Raw genomic sequence first — 23,415 nt, 5'->3', positions numbered from 1 at the left:
GACCTAACAGTCTCAAGGGAAATTCGGGAAATACGCTCACAAAACAGTACACATTTCTTTTTTTCTTTTCTTATTATTTTTATTTTTTTACCCCATTCCAGAAATCTCTGCTGTCTCGGTGCCATATCTATCATGTGATACACACTGACGGACATTCTGAAAAAGTATTCACTCAGCAAATGCGTTCGTTGTTCATCCTCCAGCTTGGAAAATTATTAAACGGATGTGACTGCAAATGCGAATCGTACATTACGAATTTACTAGCGATTTTACTAACATGCCAATTATTCAGTATCCGATCATTGTAGTAAATGCATGATGTGTGCTGCGATGCTTCAACATATTTTATCATGATTTGAAACAATGTTTCACATGAGGTAGTCCCAGACGAAAGGGGTGTTTCCTTTCATGAGGAAGAAAGGGCTTCTTCCGTATAAGGTGAGTGATACCAGTGTTTCATGAGTTGAGTAAAGACGAATGTTAACACGTACAGTATATAAAAATGAAAACTCTTAATGAAGGCAACTGGACCTTGCTAAATTGACTATTATCTCCCACTTTATCTCTGACTTCTACACACTCCCTGCAAACTGTTGCCTTCATCCAAATTTCCCCATTATCTGTCAACTTTAATATGTCTGCCTGGAGTTGGTGGCCACTGCCTGGGCTGCGATCCTATTTCCTCAGGTTTTTCCTTACCTCCTAACCTCTGTCACCCTGGGCTTGTTCATGTGGGCCTGGGGCCTGGCCACACAATGTTTTTAAAGTGCTTTGAGACCTCACCAAAAATATTAATAAAGGACTAATACACATAAGTTGGACAAATAATATTGTTAGATACAGTGGGCTCCATAATTATTGGCACCCTTGAACTAAAAACGAATAGTTATTGACATAAGCTTTATTTTCCAACATGTATAAAATAGTCTGCTTTATTAATGATTCACCGGAATCAACCAAAGTTTTACATTTTAAAAATAAAATAAAATATTTCCCCAAAAAACAGGTTCCACAATTATTGGCACCCCTGGTTGAATATTTTGCGTAAACACCCATGGCAAAGATGACAGCCATGAGTCTTTTCCTATAATTAGTGACCAGGTTGTATTAACACATTTGTACAATTCCTCCATGCAGAACTTTTCAGAATCATCAGTATCCATGGAATACCCACCTCTTCAGTTCAGATCACATGTTTTTCATTTAAGTGTGGAGTCTGAGATCGCCATTGTAGAACATGGTTGTTGTTTTACTCATTTCTGTGTGGATTTTGATGTATGCTTGGGGTCACTGTCCTGCTGGACAATCTATTTATGATCAAGACTTCCTCGCAGAGGCAACCAGATTTTCTGAAAGAATTCCTGGTACTTTCCTGGCAGCAAAACATCTCCAAAACATCAGTGACCCACCACAATATTCAGCAGGTATGAGGTGCCTCTCCTTGTGTGCATTCCAATTTAACCAAAACATAAAATTTTGGTCTCATCTGACTATTGCACTCTCTTCCAGTTATAATTCCAAAGAAGTTTGTCAAACTGAAGATGCTTGGTTTCAGTAAGGGCTGTCTTACTTACTGCCACCCTTCAAAATAGTTTGCTGCTATGGAGGTGCCATTTTATTTAAAAAAAAATTAGACTGTGCCCCCAAGACACAACTTGCTTCTCTACAATTCTTTAACTGCGATCCTTGGGTTACTTATAGCCTCCCTCACAATCTTTTTTGCCATCTGTGGGGATTATATGCACCTGCATCCTCTTCCTGCAACCATTCCATATGTTTTATGCCTTTTTATTATTTTATAGTGGTATGTTTAACCATTATTTTTTTGCACCCATTACCCGACTTCTGATGATCAATTACCATCTGTGTCTTCCGAATTGACAGTTCTTTGGCTTTGGCTGATGGTTGATAAAGGGATTTTGCATGCTTGTTACCTAATTTTTATACTCTAGTAAAACAGGATGACATGGAATGACAGAATGTAGCTTCTTTAGACTGAGATTAACTAAATGAAAGTAAAATTGTATTGCCAATTTCACTTTGATTTTATTTACAATAATTGTAAGGGGTGCCAATAGTTTTGTGTCATAAATTAGATGACTAAATAAAAAACATTGAAACATGAAAGTAAATGTATTAAAATAAAAGTTTAATAGTTTTCTGTATGTTTGAACATAAAATATAGATCATTATCCATGTTATTTATTATATGCAGCCTTTCTTCACCATTTTTATTAATGGTGCCAATAATTCTGTAGCCCACTGTATATTCCTTGGGGAAATTTGGCCTTAGGGATTCTTAGGCAATGGGTTGAGTCTTTGTTTTCCTCCCAACCACCTGGACCAAGAAATGACAACATGACTTCATCCTTGTGTAGACTAGAGGCACTTTCTAATCGGCCTTTCCACTTATTAATTAATTTAGGCCTTTCTCTCCATGTGTACAATTTTCAATGGATGCAACTGGATGGGACACAAACTACATTTTTAATGATGGCCACAAAGTGTGAATACAAAGACTGGAGAAGTGAGGTGAGGGTATAGTTTAATTGAGAGCTACCTTAAATGGTGTTTTAGATTGTGTTAGTTTCAAGGTGAATGCATATGAAAGGGCTCCACTGAGGTGTTAAATCCAAAAGACTAACCTAGAAATTGTGAAAAAATGAAATTCCGAGTTATTGTCGTAATGTTGTTGTAATTTGTACACTTTGTAATTTGTTGTAACGCTCCAATCTATCGGTAGACGTTTCGGCCATACCAAGCCTTCACCAGAACAAACTGGCTTTTGTAAGTAAGATTGTGCTACTCATTCCTGACGGTAGAGGGCAGAAATATGCATTGTTGCGTCAAATCTCCAGTAGTTTTCATTGGAAGAAGATGTTGCTGTCAGTGTGTCTGTTTTTCTACAGTCTATGGTCTGTACTGGAGCGAGAAGCCCGGGCATGTCGATGCGGATGCTTGCTTAAACTTACACTATAATTTACTCTCTTCGTTTCAAAAAAGGTAATGCCTGCTCTTTATCCACTGTTCTTGCTAATAAAATGTAAAGCTTAAAGTGAGTTGGAAACGTAGATTGTTAGACTAGTTAGAAAGCGAGCTAGCACGAGCTGCTGTAGTTTTTATCCGCAATCAAGCGGAGCCTAGCGTTCCAGTCAGCTAGCGAACGTTTTCTGACTTGTTTTCTTGGTAGTTAGAAGAACGTAGCTTGCTGAAGCAAATACTAACGTCAGCTCCTCTAAATGCAATTATTTGTATCGATGTTAGTCACTTGATCCTACTTTTGCGTAAGCAAAATATGAATTTACAGAACTAGTAAAGGGCGTTAAACCCGTTAGCTAGCTACATAAGTCTCGAGTCTAGACAAACATTGAAGGGTTGTTTAGGTTCGCTAGAACAGTTGTTTACTATGCAATTTACTAGATGGCTCACTGGCGTCTTGATTGTGTATTTCTGGGACGACGTGGGTGGGACATAAGTGTAGGAACTTACAAGTTAGTTGACGTTAGTTAGACATTGAACGAAGCTGTCGGTTGTTTCAGTAACTTTTCTTACATATTGATTTATGAACGTACAGTGTAGTGAATTTTTTTTGCCGCCTTCCTGCTTGAATGATTTCAGATCTAATATTAGACAAAGGGAACCTGAGTTATCTTTTCAAGTCAATACCTTATGTCTAATTGAAGTATATACCTCTGAAATTATGTGGAAGACCAAAGACGCGTTTTCGGTGGCACAATACAAAAAATAAAAAGAATGTGTTCCCTTTGTTTCATGATCTGAAACCATTCACTGTGACAGATACGGAATAACCGAGGAAATCAGCTGGGGGGGATACTTTTTCACGGCATTCTATAACCGAAGGCATAGATAGATTAACTAATGTTTCTATCTTTTTATGATCCCCGTTCCCTTTTAGGCTGGTACGGGTTTGATATGTGTGGGCGAACTGCTTGCACCCTTGCACCAGATGAGATTAGCCGGGCCTCTGGTTACCGGGACCGTACCGGGCAGAGACGCAGGCCACAGTGGAGGGACGGAGACCCAGACAAGTATAGGCCATCCTACAACAAGAGCCCCCAATCCAACAGTCCAGTGTTGCTGTCCCGCAAGCACTTTGACAAGGTGAGAATGTGTGTTCTGCTGTGCCAACTCAAATGAAGTACACTGCAGAAACTCTTGAATTTCTTTCATTATTTGTGTGGTAGGCAATGATTCATTATTGTGCTAGAGCTTTCTAAAATGTATGGGACCATCACTTAAAAAGTGAAGTGCTTGCAATCTGACCCCTTGAAAATTGAAAGAAATATAATTTTAAGACCCAATATCTTCTAAATGAAAAGAGGTGAATTGACATCGAATGGTCCTGCTTAATTTTGTGATGTGAAGACATAGAAAGAACAACCATAGTGTTCCCAAGAACATTCAATGTGCTGAAGAGGTCTATTATATAGCCCGGTAGGTCTTTAGGTTACCGAAGGGTACTTTATCAGGATGTTCATTTGGGAGGGGTCTTATTAAGTGCACTTTAATACGCGGATGATAATATGGCCCCCTGCGACAGGAAGCTCCAGTAGATGACTGTGTCCTGGCTGCAATGCGTTGGGGCCTTGTGCCATCCTGGTTTAGAGAGAATGACCCAAACAAGATGCAATACAGCACCAACAACTGCCGCAGCGAGAGCCTCCTGGAGAAGAAGTCCTACAAGGTGCTTGTGTACCCATCACCTGTGGCCATACATGTAACATTGTACACACAACATGCTTTTCATAGAGTGCAGGTTCAACATTATTGAGTGCATGTAAATGAGTCTCTACATATCTTCCTCGCAAATGAGTAATGTGTTTGTGTGTGCCCATCGGTGTGTGTGGGTGTGTGGGTGTGTGGGTGTGTGTGTGTGTGTGTGTGTGTGTGTGTGCATGTTTTCCTCAGGACCCCCTGCTGAAAGGCCAGCGCTGTGTCATCTTGGCAGATGGATTCTATGAATGGAAGCGGGAAAACGGCAAGCAGCCGTTTTTCATCTACTTCCCTCAGAGCCAGGGGCAGGGGCCCCTGGGGGCCACAGAGGGCTCGGTGCTAGGAGCATCATGTCAGGACTCGGAAAACCTGGAGTCCAAGGAAGAGTCATCAGCCCAGGGAGAGGTGAGCTGTCCAGGGGGAAATGTACCCATTAGAAAGGAAGAATGTCCCCTCCTTTCTGTCAGTGGCTCTTCAGTGTCTTGTTCCTTATTCTGCCCTGTGTAGCAGGAGGACAGTGATTGGACAGGCTGGCGTTTACTGACCATTGCAGGGCTTTTTGATCGCTGGAAGCCCCCCGGTGGTGGAGAGGCACTTTACACCTATACCGTCATCACTGTGAACGCTTCTCCGAACTTGCAAAGCATCCATGACCGGTAAATACGTAAATGTACACAAATATACACCCGCTCACTGCACAAAAGTAGTGCTTTGTGAGCCATCTGGCTGTGTTGTACGGGATGTTATGGCGTGTGCATACATTTGGCTTCCTATGTTCCTGCCGTAATGTGTGTGTGTGTCTGTTTATATGCATGTCCTACACACATTAGGCTCGGTTTTTGCCTGTTAACAGGATGCCAGCAGTGCTAGATGGTGAAGAGGAGGTGAGGCGTTGGCTGGATTTCGGGGAGGTCCGGTCATTAGATGCCCTCAAATTACTGCAGCCCAAGGACACCCTGACTTTTCACCCTGTCTCCTCCTTTGTCAACAACTCACGCAATAACTCCCCTGAGTGCCTACAACCTCTGGAACCTGGGAATAAAAAGGTATAGAGCAGATATGGACCTCAGTCACTACAATGTGTTGAATGTGTGCATGTGCTCACATTGTGCATGTGCCCCCCCCCCCCAGGAGCCCTGTCCGTCAGCCAGTAGTAAGATGATGATGAGCTGGCTCCAGACCGCTACACCTGGGAGGAAGAGGAAGGAGACGGAGGAGGATGCCGAAGTGAAAGACGAGCAGGGCAAGTCCACCAAAGGAGTGGGTCCGCTACAGAAATGGCTGGTAAATTCTGATACCAACAAGAGGCCCAAGAATACTTAAGTGGAAAGGATTTATTAAATTTCCTTTGCCATGTTTAGATGTGAGTGGCTGTGTTGTATATGCCTGAATCATATAAAAAGTACTTATGCTATTCATAAAATGAAAAATGTATATATTTATATATACACACACACCACGTATGCACCTACACAGGAGGATGACCAGGAAGTAAGTATGTATTATACCTGCACATTCAAAAAACATCAAAAATATATACTTGGCCAATAGAGCTGGAGGTACTCCACAGGAAATCATGACATCTTTTGTTATTGTGTATGGAATAACCACAGTGAAACTACACCGAAAATATTTGAAGAAATTATGGAAAATCTGTTTAACTTGAAAAACTAAAATGCATAAGGTCTTGTGTCCTAAAAGTGAAAGAACATTTTATGTATATTTTCTTTTTAAAACTGATGTTTATCCAACCATCAAAGTGAAATAAGTGAATAAAAATGGGTTTAAAGCCATTTATGAAGAAATATGTCTGTAGTCTCATTTCCAAAAAGTGAAAAAGAAGCAACATATATAACACCCAGAACCATGCACATAAATATCAATTCATTCATTTGGAGTGATTTCTGTAATTACCTGTAAACGATGGGATATGGCTTTGTGTTAAAAGATTTGATAGCAAATCCAAAGTTTCCATATTAAAACCTATGATGCATAATTAACCCACCAATGGCGTTTATACTAGTCTTGATTTTCAGGCAGTTTAGTCTTCGCTCACAATGATATGTGAAACTTTTTTTTATTGAGTGTAATTCGTGATTAAAGGTCAAACATCAGATTGGATGAAGATAAAAGTAATGATTTAACGGTGAGATATAGCTTAGGTACTTTAATTGAACAAGATTACGCTTAGTAGGCTAATATAGGCTACGGTCTTTTGTCCCGAGCAAATCGACTATCATTAGCAACTAATGCTCTTTAACTGTGGCATTTAATCTTCTCCCATTTAACATACGCACACAGTGCATCTTCGTTTTGTCCCATTTAAAAATAAAAATAAAAGCTCAGAATTTTTGGAATGTAGGTCGAAAAAGTGTAAGCTACGTTATGTCAGTAAGTAGTGTTAATGGAAGACAAAAACGTTTAACCACATCTTAAAATTATGGATGTTAAAAACAAAATCACATTAAATCTAAATGGAAAAACAGACATAAGATGAGTGGGAAAAGACAAAGTAGGCCTAACCTAAATAACTGAATGGCATTCACTGCTACTGTAAAGAAACCCATATTAGTTAATCAAGTTTTTTTATTTATTTTTTAACCGTGATGCACTACAAAAGCGGAATAAAACCTCAGCAGTACATTGTAACATAAGAGTTTTATTTATGGCGGCTAAAATGACAATTCAAATGTCTCTGGTCCCTCCTATTTGGGTTACTCAACGGTTAGACTATACGGGGCGGGCAACCAGGGGGCGTTGCCCATGGGCTGTATGAAATCAAAACAACCCCAAAAACATTACGCAGTGCAGTTAATCGATAAAAAATGGACAACTGTACAAAATGGAAATCCGAGTAACCCGACTAAAGGCTGCACAAGATTTTAGATTCCCCCCCACACACACTTTTTTCAAAACAATATGGAATTTGATTTTAAAAAATAAAATACACTTTCACCTTTAAGGCGCAACGTAACATAGCCTAATAAATGCAATACCAAGTGGCGGTAAGCCGTCTCCAAGCTAAACAAGGTCCATAATAAAAACGAGATCGACCGATGGCTCCAAAAAGAAACTGCATGTCGTGTTCATAGCAAAGTCTGTGGTTAGCCCTCTTGTCGTGCTTCTTACTTTCTCCCCCTCGACGTTCTTGCACTCTTGGTTTTGGGCACTTTGGGCACAGTTGGCTTGCTGATCTTTTTCGGCTTTTTCACCTTCTTGACTGGCTTTTTGGCTGCTTTCTTGGGCTTCGCAATCTTCTTGGATGCTGCAGTCGGCTTTGCAGGCTTCTTTTTTGGGCTCACTTTCGCCTTTGCCTTTTTGACCGGGGTTTTTTTAGTCTTCTTTGTCGGAGTGGCAGAGCTCTTCGCAGGCTTCGGGGTGGTCTTTTTAGGGGCTTGCTTTTCAAACTTCTTTTTGTTCAATCGGAAGGAGCCATTAGCTCCGGAGCCCCTCACCTGTATCAGCGAGTCGTTCAGCAAGAGCGCCTTGATGGAGTAGCGCAGGTACGTCCGTCCATGGAGCTGGTCGAACCAGCCCTCCTTCTTGCATTCGTTGAAAATTCTTGCAAGAGAAGAACCGTTTCTCTCGCCCAGCTTTCGGATGGTATCAATTAACAGCTGACTGTATCTTCCAGGATGGTTCTTCTTCTTCTTGTTTTTCTTCTTCTTGGCGGCGGTAGTAGCTGGAGCAGCGGCAGGCTTGGCTTTCTTACTGACTGTAGCCTTCTTTTTGGTCGCTGCAGCAGGAGCTTCCTCTGTAGCGACTGGAACGGTTTCTTGGACATCAGTAGCCATGGTTAAGAACGTTTTCCAGATCTTCAGCAACACTGAATTATTATCTTTTTGTTATTATTCACTGCCCACTGACTGGCATGCGGTAATTTGAAAGCGCTCGCTGCGGAGACATAGCTATATAACAAATGCGCGGACCTGTTTGAGAACAACAACAGAGGCTGCTACGATGCGTGCCAGGTTGTGCTTTTTGTGATTCGATTTGACGTTTTTTTCTTCACAATGTAACGTTTTTTAGCCAGTGAAATTCAGCTAGCATACAGTAATCTGTATGCCCTCTAGGACGATAGAAGAAATAGAACAATAATGAGCACAGCGACTGAGAAAATTGACAAAGTAAACTGCACACCCCTGGTTCATAACATTAGTTAGGATGGGGGCACTGACTTTGCGAGGTTCTATTTAGGAAATCGAACACAAATTAGTCTACCTAAATGTACATATTACCAAAGGAGCGTTCCCTCAATGTACTGAGCTAATAATTATTTATAGGAAGAGGTATGTTTTAGAAATATTCAAAGTTTAATTTATTTTAAATAGCACAACAGACGCCCTCGCGTGGCAGATTGCTGCATATTGACAGCTTCAGTGTTTTCTGTGCAGTCACACCTTGGTTAAAAAATGTTGTAAACGCCGGATCTCATAATGCGATCTGGAACATAATTCATTCATAGAGTTGATGGCCTATCTACGACATACTGACATTATTAGTTTTCACAAGATGATCTCTGCCCTAGTTCACCAGAGCTTCCACCCGGAACAAACTGCACCCGCGTGGTTATTTCAGTGAGGCAGACTTCAGAGATTGAGAAAGTGAGCGAGAGATAAATCAAATCGGTCGTACAGTTTCGAATGTGAAATATGCTAGTTATTCAACTGTGAAACTGCCGAATCAAAGTTAAGCAATTACATAAACATAAGCAACAGTTTTTAAAAGACGTAACCTACGCATAAGTGAGTTATCCACACTCAAAAATAAAGGCAAGAAAAGTGCCTAAAAACTTACAAATGATTGTCGCTGGGGCGGTACGCAAATGTGCATACAATTACCCTTTGTCAGGAACCTTTTTTTGCTTGGAAACGTACTCATTTGTATCCAAAGAGAACATTACTGTACTTTTAAGGTACATTTAGGAAATGTGATCCTTGAAGAACAAAAATGTACCTCCACTGTCACTATTTCTGAGTGCATTTCAGTGAAAATTCACATTTCCCACGTTTTACAGGTTATAATGCAGAATGTCCACGCATATTTATATTCATGATTATAAATGGGCCTATTGAGTTAAGTATCCACAAAGGTTACATGCATCCTCTGAAACACTGTCCATGGAAATGTGAGGACGGAAGATTAATTTCACATGGAATAACCAATTACGTGCAGGGATTGCTCTTATTTATTAAGTCTAAAAATAAATTCTGCCCTTGTACACTTGAAGCAAGTGAATAGGCCATGTATGATCTGTACTTAAAATACTCAATGTTAATTTTTCTGGGTTTAATTTCCACCCAAGATGTGTCTTACAATGTCTGTTACACTGTTCAATTTTAGGTCATTCCTTACCAAAGATCTTGGCAAAGATAAAATCAGTATTTACCATTAACTTTGATTTAATATTAAATGCAAGTGTTACTTTTCTTCATAAGGTAATCCATTCATTTTGTTATTGCTTAATCTGACAAACTGAAAAATTCTAATTTATTTTTTAGTTAAAAATGAGGGCATGCAATTGAATTCAGGCCCTTCTCTCAAGACTTGCCACTTCCTCCTTTTTTAGGAGGCAGTCTGCTGCATGAGTGGTCCACAAAATGTTGGGAATGTGAAAAGTGAGAAAGTGAGTACACTATACAACAGTGCTTTTATTCAAGAATCTTTTAATTCTCATTATTCCTTTGAAACCCAAATACATTTTTACACAATGTAATTTGGCTGTGCATTTAATACCATGATGCATCCTAACAAGATTTACCCATCCCCCCAGGTTTTGTTTTGACATTGAGAATTTCTGTGTTTTCCCCATACTTCAATTCAACTTCTAAACATGACAGCACATGAACAGATTGCAAAAGATTATCAGATGGGTTAAAAGTAATACCAAGCACTTATGAACAAAATCTTTGCCAACCTGAGCTACAGGCATAGACAGAGAGCAGAGAAAGTAATGAAAGGGAAAGGACAAACGTACAGTTGGCCTTCGACGCAGACAGATGGACATGAACAGAGATCTGTAATCATACTGTTGTGCTCCATGGCAGAGAGCGAACAAACAGAAGACAACAAAGTAGTACTAGCAATAGTAGTAGTGGTAAGTAGTATTAATAATTCTACAAACAATCACAACATTGCTCTCCCGTTTAATCCCCCACCCTACTGGTTATCGTTTCTCAATTTAATCTGTATTTGATTGGCTTCCCTCCCTTCGGTTCCTGGTTTATTCAGCACAATGACAGCGTGAAGAGGCGAGAACACTTTGGTGCGCTGGAAACTGGCTTCCCTCTGCTGCAGGAGGAAGGTTTCAGGGTAGGAAACGATAAGGGTCATCTTGGCTGCAGCTCTCACCCAGGCTGCTAGAGTGCAGTGCTGAGCTGCAGGCACACCACTGAATTTGACTTTTGAACACTGCCCAAGAAGTTCAGTTCTAGCTCCCCAAAAGTGTTTTTTTTCTTTTTTTTTTCTTATAGGATTATAAATAAATCTGTAAGATAACAAAGTGCAAAGTAAAAGCAATGAATACTCATTTTGATTGGCTTGCAATTTTACTTTTGAGCCATCTAAAACAAACAAGTGCAAGTGTTTTTTTGTTTTTTTTCCCCAGAACAACAAGTTGAATTTACAGATGAAGTGCTGTGATTGCCATGACTTAAAACTTTAACCTACTTGCACTATGTTGTCAATTCATCAACCTCAACCAACCCTTCCAAACTTTGAGTTAAGAGTGTACCATCCAAGCCCCCAACAGGTGAAGTGCATGGGGGGGTGTACAGGTTAGGGGGCACGTGTATGTATGTGTCTTGGGGGGCAGGGAATCAGAATGTAATAATTTTGATTCCATTCTCTGTGCTCTTTAGGCTTTAAATTCGGATACGAAGATGAGTCTGCATGCACGTACTTGGGTTACGTGTGCTTATGCGTGCGTGAGAGCACGTGTCTGTGGGGTACATTTTACGGGAAGAAGCCTGCTCTTATCTACTACCACAATGAAGTACTTCTGAAGGCCAGTGATGTTGGGGGGAAAAGGGATGTGGAGTTTTCAGAAGGCCAGAAAGGATGACAGAGAGCAGCAGGGGACGCCTGGGGGACTTCAGCAGCTGCAGGTCTCCGCTGACGGCTTGGCTCGCTCATTTCGGTCCAGTTTGATTGGCTCTGGGAACTCATTGTACAACTCCACCTCTGTCTCCTACGTGCCAGAATGAAAAGAACAACCCAGTTAAAAGAATGTGGTCGACAGCTCCGCACGTCCTGGGACGCTTGAGCAGTTTGTCAAGGCTTGCTATAGAACAGATGCCATCAAGAGACAGGAAAGAGACAAAAGTAAGAGTTTGCAAATGTCAAAGTATCTGGTATCTGCTTAGCTTAGTCTGGGTAACTTCCACTCCTCAGACCAACCCTTTTCCACCTCCCCTACACCCCCCCCCTCCCATGACCGAAGGCCCCCGCCTTCTCTGCCTCGTGCCCTCACCTGCTTCAGGGCGTTGCGTGCGATGGTCTGGAAGGCCTGCTCAACGTTGATGGCCTCCTTGGCGCTGGTCTCGAAGTACGGGATGTTGTTCTTGCTTTGACACCATGCTTGCGCTCGCTTGGTCGTCACCTGAAAGGACACAGGGTGACCTCACGTCTGGACATGTCCTTAACCCCACTGGGGAAATCACACCGGGACCTCAGAATGACCAAAAGCCTGACAACGGCTCAGAGTGGGCCCACTGCATCCTTTGGTCCCACTTATTATTGCACCTTACTCCCAGAGACTAATAGTATGACACAACAATAAGAATGCCAGGAAATACATCACAGGGTTCGAGCGCACATGCTTGAAGGTCACACTTCATTTGGAATCCACCATAATTTGGGATGAGCAGCTGTGGCTGCTGAGCGGGTGCAGTGGCACCTGGCGGCCTGGAGCTCTGCAGCTGAAGTGAGTGGCCATGCCCTCATCTGCAGTGAAATCATGCCAGACCAGAGTACTCCAGCTCAGAGTAGGATCCACCCACCTGCCTGTTCTCCAGGTCAATCTTGTTGCCTAGCACCACAAAAGGGAAGTTCTCGGGGTCGCGGGGGCTTGCTTGGATCAGGAACTCGTCCCGCCAGCTGTCCAGGGTCTTGAAGGTGTTGGGCGCAGTCACATCGAAAACAAGCACGCAGCAATCTGCCCCACGGTAGAACGCCACTCCCAAAGACTGGAAACGCTCCTGTCCTGCCGTGTCCCAGATCTAGGAAAACCAAAAGGCATTCGTGAGTGTGTGTGTGTGTGTGTGTGTGTGTGTGTGTGTGTATGTGTGTAAGTGGGTCACAGGGAAAAGGTACACTGTTATGTCTAGTCACTACAGAAGTGTGTAGCTGTTGGCCTTAAAAATATTTTGGGTAGTAGTGAGAGACTGGAAAGAGGCGGGGGATAAGAGTGGGAAGGACTGACGAGGGAGATGGTGAAAGGAAGGGCCTGAGACTGAGGGAGGGACAACGGTAAGTAGTCTGGATGAATATGTGCAGAGAACCACCAGAGAAAAACTACCACTGCGAAGAAACCCTGGATTCTCCTTTCCCCACTCTACTGGTCTAACTGAAGGAGTTCCCACACTGATGCTGTAGGATGGCCAATGGTCGTGGGTCACAAAAACTGTTAAATTAATCATGGGTAAACGTGTAAAAAGCTCAAATGTAATTTCTTTAGTGCCTGCAAAAAAGAAAAGAAAAGGTGACCTAGGGAATGGACTGCACTAGAGAACATGTGTGGGGCATGACCGGACATTCCACCTGTCCAAGTTCGTAGACAAAGTTCAAACACACACAAAGTTACCCAAGTACCTGCATTGTGACAAGTCTGTCGTCCACCATCACTTCTTTCGTCAGGAAATCCGCTCCTATTGTAGCTTTGTACTGATTACTAAATTTTTTATTCACATACTGGTTCATCAGAGAAGTCTTCCCAACTCTGTGTGGTAAGGCAAAGAGGAGAGAAAGGGAGGAGGGTTATGGATATCCTCCTCAGCTTTATATTCACACACTGAAACAGACCTTTCACACACAACTGAGCCAAGCAAGATAAAAATGCAAATGTATGCATACTGGTGTTTCCTGATTATTAGAATATTATGAAAAGTCACATTCAGTCATCAATAAAATGCACTTAGAATTTTGTGCAAGCTGAAGGCATCTGAGAAACTTTGGGTTCAAATCCACACACACCACTGATAAGCAAAAGATGAAGAGAAAGAGCAAGAAGCTGAAACCATCTCAGACAATTCAGTTTCCTCATCTGGAATTGTGACAGTATGACTACAGTGCCAAGAAAAAGTATTTGCCCCCCTTCTAATTTCTAATTTTGTTTTAATGAAAAAAGATAAACACCCATATCATCGTATACCGTAAACTTAAAGGGGCAGTTCACCCAAAAATGAAATGCCATCTATGCATCCAATACATCCAGATAGTTTTTGCAGAGATGTGAAGATTTCACAACTTTCTGGTAATCGGTGCACTGACAATTTACATTTGAAAAAGTATCTTTCCAGATTTAATGCCAGTTTAAAAAATGCACAGACGTTTCTGTCAAAGCACACCAGTTATTGCAGCTAAAGGTTGCACCACCAACTGCAACCAAATGCTTCCTAAATTTTCATATCTCTCTTTCACATACCCATGGGGAAATGTTACCTCATTCTTCTTTGCAAAACTACCTTAATTCAGACAAATCTTTGACAAAGTTCAAGCCTGAACAGCTCAATTCAGGTCCTGCCACACATTTTCTAGTCCTAGGCCACTCCAAAACATGAATTTTGTTTTTCAGCCATTCAGATGTGTTTTGGATCATTGTCTTGCTGCATAACCCAATTACGCTTCAGCTGCAGCTCACGGACAGATGACCAGACATTTTCTGGTAGAGCAGAATTCACAGTTCCTTCAATAATGGCAAGTCATTCAGGTCCCGAGGCAGCACAGCGTCTCTACCCCAGCACACTACCACCACCATGTTTGACTGTTACCATGTTCTTATTGTGAGATGCTCCATTTGCTACACGGCAGACATAATGGGACACTTGGTGTTACCCAAAAAAAAATATTTTTCTGTCCATAGAACATTATCCCAAAAGGCCTGGGGAACATGTTTTAAAATATATATATATATATATATTTTTTTTTTTACAAATGTGAGATGAAGTTTTGTGACTTCCTGGAGGAGTTATCATAAATGAAATTATTTAAAATTCATTTTGTTTACACTCGGTTTCCCATTATCTAATGCCACAATTTGCCTAAAGATGTGAAACCATTCAGTGTGAAAATACTCTTTCATGGCACTGAATGCATCAGTCTGAAATGGATGGAGTCAAGGCAGCTTAATTAATATCTTCTGTCATCACTTCATAACAGCCTAATAATACTACAGGAAGAAGAGAGGGATGAGGAGATGAGGAGATGTAGAGAGTGAGAGAGGGAGAGAGAGAAAGAGACTGATGCATGGATGCCAGACGTTTCCAGTAGAAGGTGATAAAAAGTATTGGCCTTGCACATTTTCCAGACATCAACAGACTGTAATCTCATTTGTAAAGACTAAGATAGCTTTAATACTTTGGTCTTTACAACTTGAATAACTGAACCTTTGGCAGTAATCTGTAAGGCTGTCTGGGAAGTTTAACAGTTTTGACAGTAGACACACATTCTTTATTATCTTAAGATATTTAATTTATATTTACTCAGCCTTTATAAAAACACTTTCAAGTACATTGTATAATAGCACATCCCCACCTTAAAGACAGCAATATTCTCTTGCTGCAGCAGACACAGGTAGCACATGAGAACACCTTGTTTGAGCTTTCTACTTCCACTGCAATATAGCTTCCCTCCAAACACTGCAGTATAGCTGCTCTCCAAACACTGCAGCCGTGCACAACTGCAAGTTCGGAGTCTGATCCAAAATCGAACCTAAAGTTACAGCTTTTAAATAAACACTAATCATTAGGAAATCCAAGAAATATGTTCTTGTTTCAAAATGATTATTCAATATACCAGAAAGCTATATTTACAAGTGCTGAACTGCAGTATCATGTAGATGGGTCAGAAGCTTCAGTTAATGTTCACATCAACCATCAGAATGGGGAAAAAATGTGATCCAATTGACTTTGATTGTGGAAGGATTGTTGGTGGCAGACAGGGTGGTCTGCAGTTTTGCAGACAAAAATGCCTTGTTAATGAGACATCAGAGGAGAATGGCCAGACTGATCAAAGCTGACAGGAATGTGACAGCAACGCAAATAACCACACATTACAACAGTGGTAAGCAGAAGAGCATCTCTGAACATGCAATGCATCTTAACTCTAGAGCAAAAGTGCTCACTTAATGTTTACACACACATGCAGATTGTGATGTTCAAACCGTCATTGACCATCCTGAGAGGAAGGAAAAGAAGCTGATCTTACCCAGAGTCTCCTAGAATGATGACTTTCAGCAGCACTTTCTTCCTGGACGTCATTCTGCCACAGCTGGGGAGAGAGCAGGGACAGCAAATGACGGCTCACCGCGGTTAGCATAGCAGGCAGCTCAGTGACACACTGGCAGATTAATGGGCTCATTAATCAGAGCTGATCTGACAATCTCACACCGAGATGAGAGGCAGATCTACTGGGAGCAGCGTTCTGGGGGACCTACATATCAGTGAGCTTGAAAAAGGCACTTCAGACGCCTTTATCAAACTTTAGTCAATGAGGATCAACTTCACGCTGACACAACAGATACTTCATACTGTATGTCCTGCCCAATACATTTCAGCAGATATTAATAACAAATGTCCTCTAAACAAAACTTTTCCAGAGCGTGATTGGATGACCATGCCGACAATTACATGCGACTAATCTATCGTAATTGAAACAATGACCCGTTGCATGAAATGCACTACAAATTCAATTAGACTGACATTAATCATTAATCATTTGGCGTGGGGGGGGGGGGGGTACAAATACAGACAGCCACAGGCATCACATGGCCCTCCAGGTTTGTGTGAAAATGCTAGGATGCGTGTGCTCAATGCAAAAATGCTTAGTAATTTGATGGACACAATCTAGCCGTCAAAACCAGTCTGGTTAATAGGAATGCAGGCATAGTGTGGTTGTGTCTTCCATGATCCTACTTACTTAGGAACATCTGGCTTTTTTCATCCTAAAGATCCCCCATGGTCTGTTGTCTCCTCTAACACAGCAGTTTCAGAAAACAAACTAAACCCGGAGCTGATGGCACCTCCTCTCCCTAAATGAACATTAAATAAACATGCTCTTGTTGACCTATTTTGAGAGTGGAGGAGTGGTTATGCATCTAACTAATAATGTTGCCTCTTCTCTCTCAGCTCTTAACCAGCTAAGAGGTGTGCCCTGACTCCTGGTTCAGTTAGCAACGAATAGTGCATTCAGTAAAATAAAAATCATCAAAGGAATCAAAAGAAATGTACTTTTTTCATTTCTGGAGTCTGATGACTACCTCATCTCTTTACAGGGGCAAATGACACTCAGATCATAGAGGAGCGATCATACCTCACTATACTACACTTTGCTTAATTTCTGGGTAGATTTTGTCTCTGCATTCACATTTTAATGAACAAAAGCAATAAGTGTAGACAGTAGAGGTCACACCCTCCCCACGTGCCCACCATCAACCCATACAAACCTTTTTATGACAGAAGCACTAAGGATCTATAGACCTTCTTGCAGGAAGGAACATTCCTAAACCTTCAGTATGACTCATTTATTTTGCTTTCAGCCTTACATTGCTGGAGGCCAAAATTCACTTGACTGCTACGTGACCTCTGTTTTGCCAACTGATCGAGGAAAAACGTTTCCCTACATGATATGAGAATTGTTTATATATAGCTACAGTACCACAAAATGGATGTGATAACACTTCTATGCCAACTACTGCTGATAATGGCCCGATTACAGATTAGTTCTTTAAGGATGAAGGTTGTACAATAGCTTAAAATTAACTTATAGGCGCTCTAAGCTAAAATCATGAACAAAATGATGACAACAGGTAAACATCCTACATTAACTAAAAATACCATGCTAAAAAAGCATTACAATCAAAATTTACATTACAGATCATATGTCTTTATATGATTACTATTAATCTGCTGTGAATCAAAATATTTGTAATATTTAAAGACTAAACAATTAACAAATTAAGAAGCTGTACATAAAATTCACAAAGTATCGTACAAAGTGGATAATACCAAGAAAGAGTAGTATCTAAATTCAGAATGACAACTGTTTATATAACAGAACTTCCCAATGACAATTCATTAACCACGCAGGTAGCGAAGTTGTAGAGGTTCCTTAGAGAAGACGAGTCTGCTAAGCACAAAGACTCGTCAATGACCAAACGGTGAATTTCCTTCTCGCTAGTCAGCTCAGGCAGTACTACTAGTGCCATTTCCTGCCACTCTTATCCATATTTAATCTGCAACCCATGACATTCAGGCAAATCGCATCACATGGGATGTTTTTTTTTCTTCTTTTTTTCCCTTGTGCAGGATAAGGAAAGCCAAGCCAGATGGATACTGTCTATTGGTAGCGAGGCCACTGCTGGCACAGTAACCCAAAGACGTGCACACTTTAAAAAGTTTCACACAGTATTCATAATTGAGGATAGTAGGTACACGTCACATTAGTTCAATTAGTCATTTTCGTCTCCAAATTAGCAAATCAAATTAACACTATATTGCTATCGATAACCGCAGCATCTCATTAGCTAGCTGACGTTAACGTGACATGCGTGCGATATAGCCAGCTTGTATGTATGCATGGTTTTTATACATCTAGCAGTTATATATATATATATATATATATAATCACTTCTGATTATGCACGCATCTAACAGGTGTGATAAAGCATAAATAACGGGTTAGTCATTTTAGACTAAATATACAATACAGCAATAAACATAACGTTATTTGAATCAGATATTAAGACAGGTGAGAGCTAGATCCCATAAATGACAGACGTAATAAACTGCCATTTGTACTTAATTTACCATCAAAGCTAGTGGTAATTACACAACAAAACAATGTTCGCATGGTATAGGCCCAGATATCCAATGAAACATCTCGGCGTTACTTCGGCCTAGCCATTTCGACAAGTGGAGAAATTACTTAGCTAGCTAGCTAACACAGGCTACAGTGCTAATAACACTCACATGCAAGTTAGCCAAGACAGTTGGCTAGCGTTTATCGCACGCAGCCACATTCCTCCCTTTAGCTCAGAGACTGTGTGTACTGCAGTGTCGGTTAACAAGGCAATAGTGGTCGGCAGGTGTGTTCATCCATGCAACAAATAGGCCGACGAAAAATTCTGGACCTCGAACTCACCTTATACTGCAAAACCGGCTTCCAACGAGCGTCTTAGAACTATCCCCCAATTCGAAAGATGGCTAGCGTTAGATAGCTAACAAGCTATCATTTGTTAGCTAGCTAGCCAGCAATACATGTCGCAAACAATGTCATCAAAACTTACCTCGTAATTCCAGCAGTTTTGTAAAATGTTTATTTGGAATTAAACAAATATCTGATTTTTAGTCGTTGTCACAATTGTATTTTCTTCTGTTACTTTGGAAAAGCTAACGTTAGCCTGGAATGGTGAATAAAAATGTTCTTGCCTTGCTCGGCGGACCGGTAGCTAGCTACTTAGCTAGCAGGATACACTTCGCTTCTTTTCTCTCGTGCCTTCTGCTTTTTTCGACCACGACTGTCTTGTGTTTTGTGTTTCCGTAGTAGAACGTGAATATGAAGGGTTTTCTGTCGCCTGTCTGCTTGTTCTTCTGCACTGTCTGTTTCTCTTTCTCTTTTCTTCTCTCACTTCCTCCAAAACAACCCTGGTGTCAGCGGACGGTGACGTCATCGCGCACGTTCGCGAAGACACGCCTTTAAACATTCGGAACCTTGCCTAACGACGCGTCAGACCGCTTATCAAAAATTATTCTTTGTTCACTAATTGTTAAGTTGCTTTGGATAAGACCCTCAGCTAAATGCCTAAAATGTAAATGTTCACTGTACACTGTAATAAAAAAGAACCTATTGTTGTACTGACATCTGAAAATCTTGGATATTTGCTTTTGACATTACATAACTTATGGGTTTATATGATCCATCTGTGATTAATTAATTACTCCTTAAAATTATGGATCTGAACTTAATAATCACAAAGTGTCTTATACTATGGAGCATGCTAAAGAAAAGTCGTACCAAATAATGGTCAAAGTTTTTGTTTTAACAGAACAATGACGAAATTAATTCTCATTCTATGCCTTCCAGGACTGTTCCTGCATTCTCAGTGCCTGTCTTACAGAAGGGCTTTAGCTGCATGCTATTAGATTGAGCACAGGAAAGAATGTATATTTATACCTCTACTAGGTGGACCTGGGGCCTGTTCCACAAAGCATGATTACTGAGTTAGCCTCATAACTGCCCAGAGTAAAACCTAGAACAGCACTTTTTACTTCAGTCTATGTTCCAGATTTGGGGGCTACCGAAAATCGGGAACATATTTTATGTACTTCATTTTTTTAATTAGTGCAATTAGTATTAGAGTCCATCAAGATATATAAGATCCGTAGACAGATTCTGCTTACCTGTTCCATGGGTTCCTATTAGAGGTGCTTAATGGAGTATTTCTTGGCACCAGAACATGCACACTGGGGCTAAACTAAACATGATGGGAAAAACAGGAATCTTCTTCTGTGAGGCTTGGAAAAAGAAATGGTCCCAGTCCAGTAATTAGTTCTGTGTCAGGAAATTTAATTTTTGGCTTAATAAACTGTAGTACCTCTGCTAATCACTGGAGTTTGCTAGTTTATCAGGAATTAAACCTGCAAGTAAGGTTGAGGGGGCCAAGCAGTCTAGCAGGGCAGGGTTGCCATGGCAACATGTTCGGATCATGTTAAAAGTGTGGCTGTAAGCACTGATAGCAAGTTTTATGTCAAGTGACAAAAGATTGCGTGTAACTGAGATATGAGCTTACGTCCTGTTTAGGCCGTTTACATTAGATTTTCTTGTCATGGATGAATGCTTTTCAAAATCAAAAATCCAAAACTTTAGTGAAGCTTGGTTTGAAGATCATCTATGCCAAATCTCATCTTTGGCACCTCCAGAGTATCACCTGACACAAGAATAACCTTTTTTAAGGGAAACACATGAACACTTATGAGGCAAAAAGTTTTAGCTAATTGCAGCACCCCATAGTGGTCAAATGACACCCATTTTTTTCCACATCCCCAGGAAATTGTCCTGAGTCCATATACCAATGCATCAAAGCATTGCTGAGATATGCCCTCACTTTCTGTTTGGTGGTTTCGCTGGCAGTTTTCAATTTCAGATCTTTTGTGAAGCTTGGTCTGAAGATCATCCATGCCAAATTTGACCCATTGGTGGCACTAGAGTGCTTGAGGTGGTGACATGAATCTTGGTGATCCTACCAGGTGACTTGGAGGGGCTCAGTCTCTGACCCTCACCCCCTACAAACTGGAGTCCCGCAAAGGCTCAGTTCTTGGGCCTCTCCTCTTCTTGCTATACACCATGTCTCTTGGTTCTGTTATCTCTTCCCATGGCTTTTCTTATCACTCTTATGCTGATGACACCCAACTCTTCATTTCCTTCCTCCCCAACACCCAAGTCACCACACAGATCTCTGCCTGCTTGGCTGATATCTCTGCGTGGATGACTTCCCACCACCTGAAGCTCAACCTTGCCAACACTGAGCTTCTCTACATCCCTGCTAAGTCCTCTCCGTCAATCGACAGACTGACTGTTGAGGACTTTGTAGTTTCCTCCTCCCGTACGGGAAAGAATCTTGGAGTGACTCTTGATAACTGCCTCACCCTGGCTCCACAAGTATCCTCCACTGCCAGAACCAGCAGGTTCTTTCTCTATAATATACGCCACCCAGCTCCTAGTCCAGGCGCTTGTCATTTCCCGCCTAGATTACTGCAACTCCCTCCTAGCCGGTCTCCCAGCGTGTGCCATCAAGCCCCTCCAGCTGGTCCAGAATGCTGCAGCCCACCTGATCACCAGTCAGCCCAGGTCGGCTCATGTCACCCCGCTTCTCATTGGCCTCCACTGGCTTCCTATTGCCGCATGCATCCGATTCAAGGCCCAAGTGTTGGCATTTCAGGCTGCTAAGGGGACTGCCCCACCTTACATACAATCCTTGATCACTCCCTACTCCCCAGCTAGACCACTCCGGTCTGCCAGCTCTGGTCGCCTTATGGTTCCCTCTCTACATGCACCTGGTGGTCGAGCTGCACGTTCACGCCTGTTTTCCGTTCTGGTTCCTCAATGGTGGAATGACTTGCCTACCACTGTCAGGACAGCAGAATCCCTCCCCCTCTTTCGACGCAGACTCAAAACTCACCTTTTCAAACTCTACCTTAGTCCTCCCTCCTGATTTCCCCCACCCCCCCTTTCTGATATCCCTATCCTCCTTGTCTAACCCAAAAAAAAAAACATTGCACTTATGATGACGACTATATGTTTAGAACAGCATTCCATGTGTATTTTCCTAGTTATGGATGTGATGCTTTGACTTGTGGAAGAACCTATGCACTTGTAAATCGCTTTGGATTAAAAGCGTCTACCAAATGACAAAATGTAAATGTAAATGTAAATGGTGAAATGAATCATGGGACTATACCCAATCAGTGTGCTAAATTTTAAAACTTTTTACCATATGGTTCTAGGGGCTGCCATAGACACCCTAGCCAGAAGAAAATAATGAATTAAAAAGAAAAGAAAAGGTAGAAACACACTGTGTGTGCCTATGCACCTGCTGCTTGGCTCCCAAATATCAATCCCTGGTCCCTGGTCCCTGGCCCTGAATCTTATCGGATGTCCAAAAATTGGTAGTTAAGCATATTGACAGGGAATTGTTTGATTTTATTTGGAGAAACAAGCACCATTATTTAAATAAAAAGATGTATATTATGTAACTACCATTCAAGGTGGTATGGATATGATACATTTTGGATTATTCAACGCTATATTCTAAATCAAATGAATTAAGAATTATATCCAAAATAGACATAAATTGTGGTATTTTAAATGGGCCAAGAGTGATATGTTATTGGTGATTCAATTACTCAATGAAAAGGGACAATTATGCACATACACTGAATTTGTGAGGAAGTACGACATTCCAGTGGATATACAATAATCTGCTACTGTCATTCAGGAAATACCATCAAGCCTCTTGAGATTATTACAAGGATACAGCACAGATGTTGCTGATATTAATTTCAATCTTATGATAATTGGAGTAAATATTGTGGATAAAAAGTGTACCAATACATTTTTTAGGAAAATGAGTCAATTGGACACAATTCCTCAAGCAAAACAAAAATGGAACACTGAATTTGGACAAAATAATTGGAAACCTATTTGGACTTTAAAATAAGTTTCTTTTAAAATGATTCCTCATTAGTACCCTGAAAGATTAATTTGGTCATGGGAAACTTTAAAGGACCAGCTCACATTTGGCTGCAGATAAGAAACGGAGCAGTAACTGGGGGCAGTTAGTGTGTGTGTGTCTGTGTGTGTGTCCGTCTCAATGGGGGTGGCCTAGCAAACATCACTCTGGCACCTCTTATACTATTTAGATTCCAGATCTTAAAAATTGCTAATTCACCTACAGCCACTATTTTGG

The 23,415-nt window shown here is 41.2% G+C and overlaps 3 protein-coding genes across 7 annotated transcripts; 1 reads left to right on the top strand and 2 right to left on the bottom strand.

Annotated features, from left to right (window-relative positions):
• Positions 1-194: 194 nt before the first annotated feature.
• Positions 195-6,527, top strand: hmces (5-hydroxymethylcytosine binding, ES cell specific). 4 transcript variants are annotated; one of them, XM_061220957.1, is made up of 8 exons: positions 195-438; positions 2,910-3,003; positions 3,917-4,122; positions 4,562-4,705; positions 4,930-5,139; positions 5,242-5,390; positions 5,588-5,780; positions 5,866-6,527. In XM_061220957.1, exons 3-8 carry the CDS (start codon positions 3,934-3,936, stop codon positions 6,055-6,057), a joined length of 1,077 nt encoding a protein of 358 aa, XP_061076941.1. In that variant the 5' UTR covers positions 195-438; positions 2,910-3,003; positions 3,917-3,933; the 3' UTR covers positions 6,058-6,527. The 4 variants fall into 4 exon arrangements, with proteins under 4 accessions (XP_061076941.1, XP_061076942.1, XP_061076943.1 ...); XM_061220958.1 differs by lacking the exon at positions 195-438 and having other exon boundaries at positions 2,842-3,003; positions 5,245-5,390; XM_061220959.1 differs by lacking the exon at positions 195-438 and having other exon boundaries at positions 2,843-3,003; positions 5,248-5,390.
• A 775-nt stretch (positions 6,528-7,302) lies between these two features.
• Positions 7,303-8,629, bottom strand: LOC133110701 (histone H1.10). The gene has a single exon (XM_061220960.1). It carries the CDS (start codon positions 8,526-8,528, stop codon positions 7,860-7,862), a length of 669 nt encoding a protein of 222 aa, XP_061076944.1. The 5' UTR covers positions 8,529-8,629; the 3' UTR covers positions 7,303-7,859.
• A 1,754-nt stretch (positions 8,630-10,383) lies between these two features.
• On the bottom strand, positions 10,384-19,615 carry LOC133109872 (ras-related protein rab7). 2 transcript variants are annotated; one of them, XM_061219594.1, is made up of 6 exons: positions 19,237-19,615; positions 16,159-16,221; positions 13,546-13,672; positions 12,735-12,953; positions 12,206-12,334; positions 10,384-11,923 (listed from the first exon to the last, which is right to left on the bottom strand). In XM_061219594.1, the coding sequence occupies exons 2-6, from the start codon at positions 16,209-16,211 to the stop codon at positions 11,828-11,830; spliced, it is 624 nt and encodes a 207-aa protein (XP_061075578.1). In that variant the 5' UTR covers positions 16,212-16,221; positions 19,237-19,615; the 3' UTR covers positions 10,384-11,827. The 2 variants fall into 2 exon arrangements, with proteins under 2 accessions (XP_061075578.1, XP_061075577.1); XM_061219593.1 differs by having other exon boundaries at positions 19,379-19,615.
• Between the last annotated feature and the right edge of the window lie 3,800 nt (positions 19,616-23,415).

Source organism: Conger conger, chromosome 14, assembly GCF_963514075.1.
Source record: "Conger conger chromosome 14, fConCon1.1, whole genome shotgun sequence".
Classification (NCBI taxonomy): Eukaryota; Metazoa; Chordata; class Actinopteri; order Anguilliformes; family Congridae; genus Conger; species Conger conger.
Note: the sequence above shows the minus strand (reverse complement) of the source record. Positions and strands in the feature narration are given on the sequence as shown.

What these genes read in the sequence shown, in the direction of transcription:
- hmces (XM_061220957.1), top strand. Translation starts at nt 3,934, where the DNA reads ATGTGTGGGCGAACTGCTTGCACCCTTGCACCAGATGAGATTAGCCGG. An exon ending in TGGAGAAGAAGTCCTACAAG is followed by an intron (nt 4,706 to 4,929) that starts GTGCTTGTGTAC and finishes TGTTTTCCTCAG; the next exon opens with GACCCCCTGCTGAAAGGCCA. An exon ending in TGGAACCTGGGAATAAAAAG is followed by an intron (nt 5,781 to 5,865) that starts GTATAGAGCAGA and finishes CCCCCCCCCCAG; the next exon opens with GAGCCCTGTCCGTCAGCCAG.
- LOC133110701 (XM_061220960.1), bottom strand. Translation starts at nt 8,528, where the DNA reads ATGGCTACTGATGTCCAAGAAACCGTTCCAGTCGCTACAGAGGAAGCT.
- LOC133109872 (XM_061219594.1), bottom strand. Translation starts at nt 16,211, where the DNA reads ATGACGTCCAGGAAGAAAGTGCTGCTGAAAGTCATCATTCTAGGAGAC. An exon ending in TTGACCTGGAGAACAGGCAG is followed by an intron (nt 12,335 to 12,734) that starts GTGGGTGGATCC and finishes GTGTCCTTTCAG; the next exon opens with GTGACGACCAAGCGAGCGCA. An exon ending in CACGCAACGCCCTGAAGCAG is followed by an intron (nt 11,924 to 12,205) that starts GTGAGGGCACGA and finishes TCTGGCACGTAG; the next exon opens with GAGACAGAGGTGGAGTTGTA.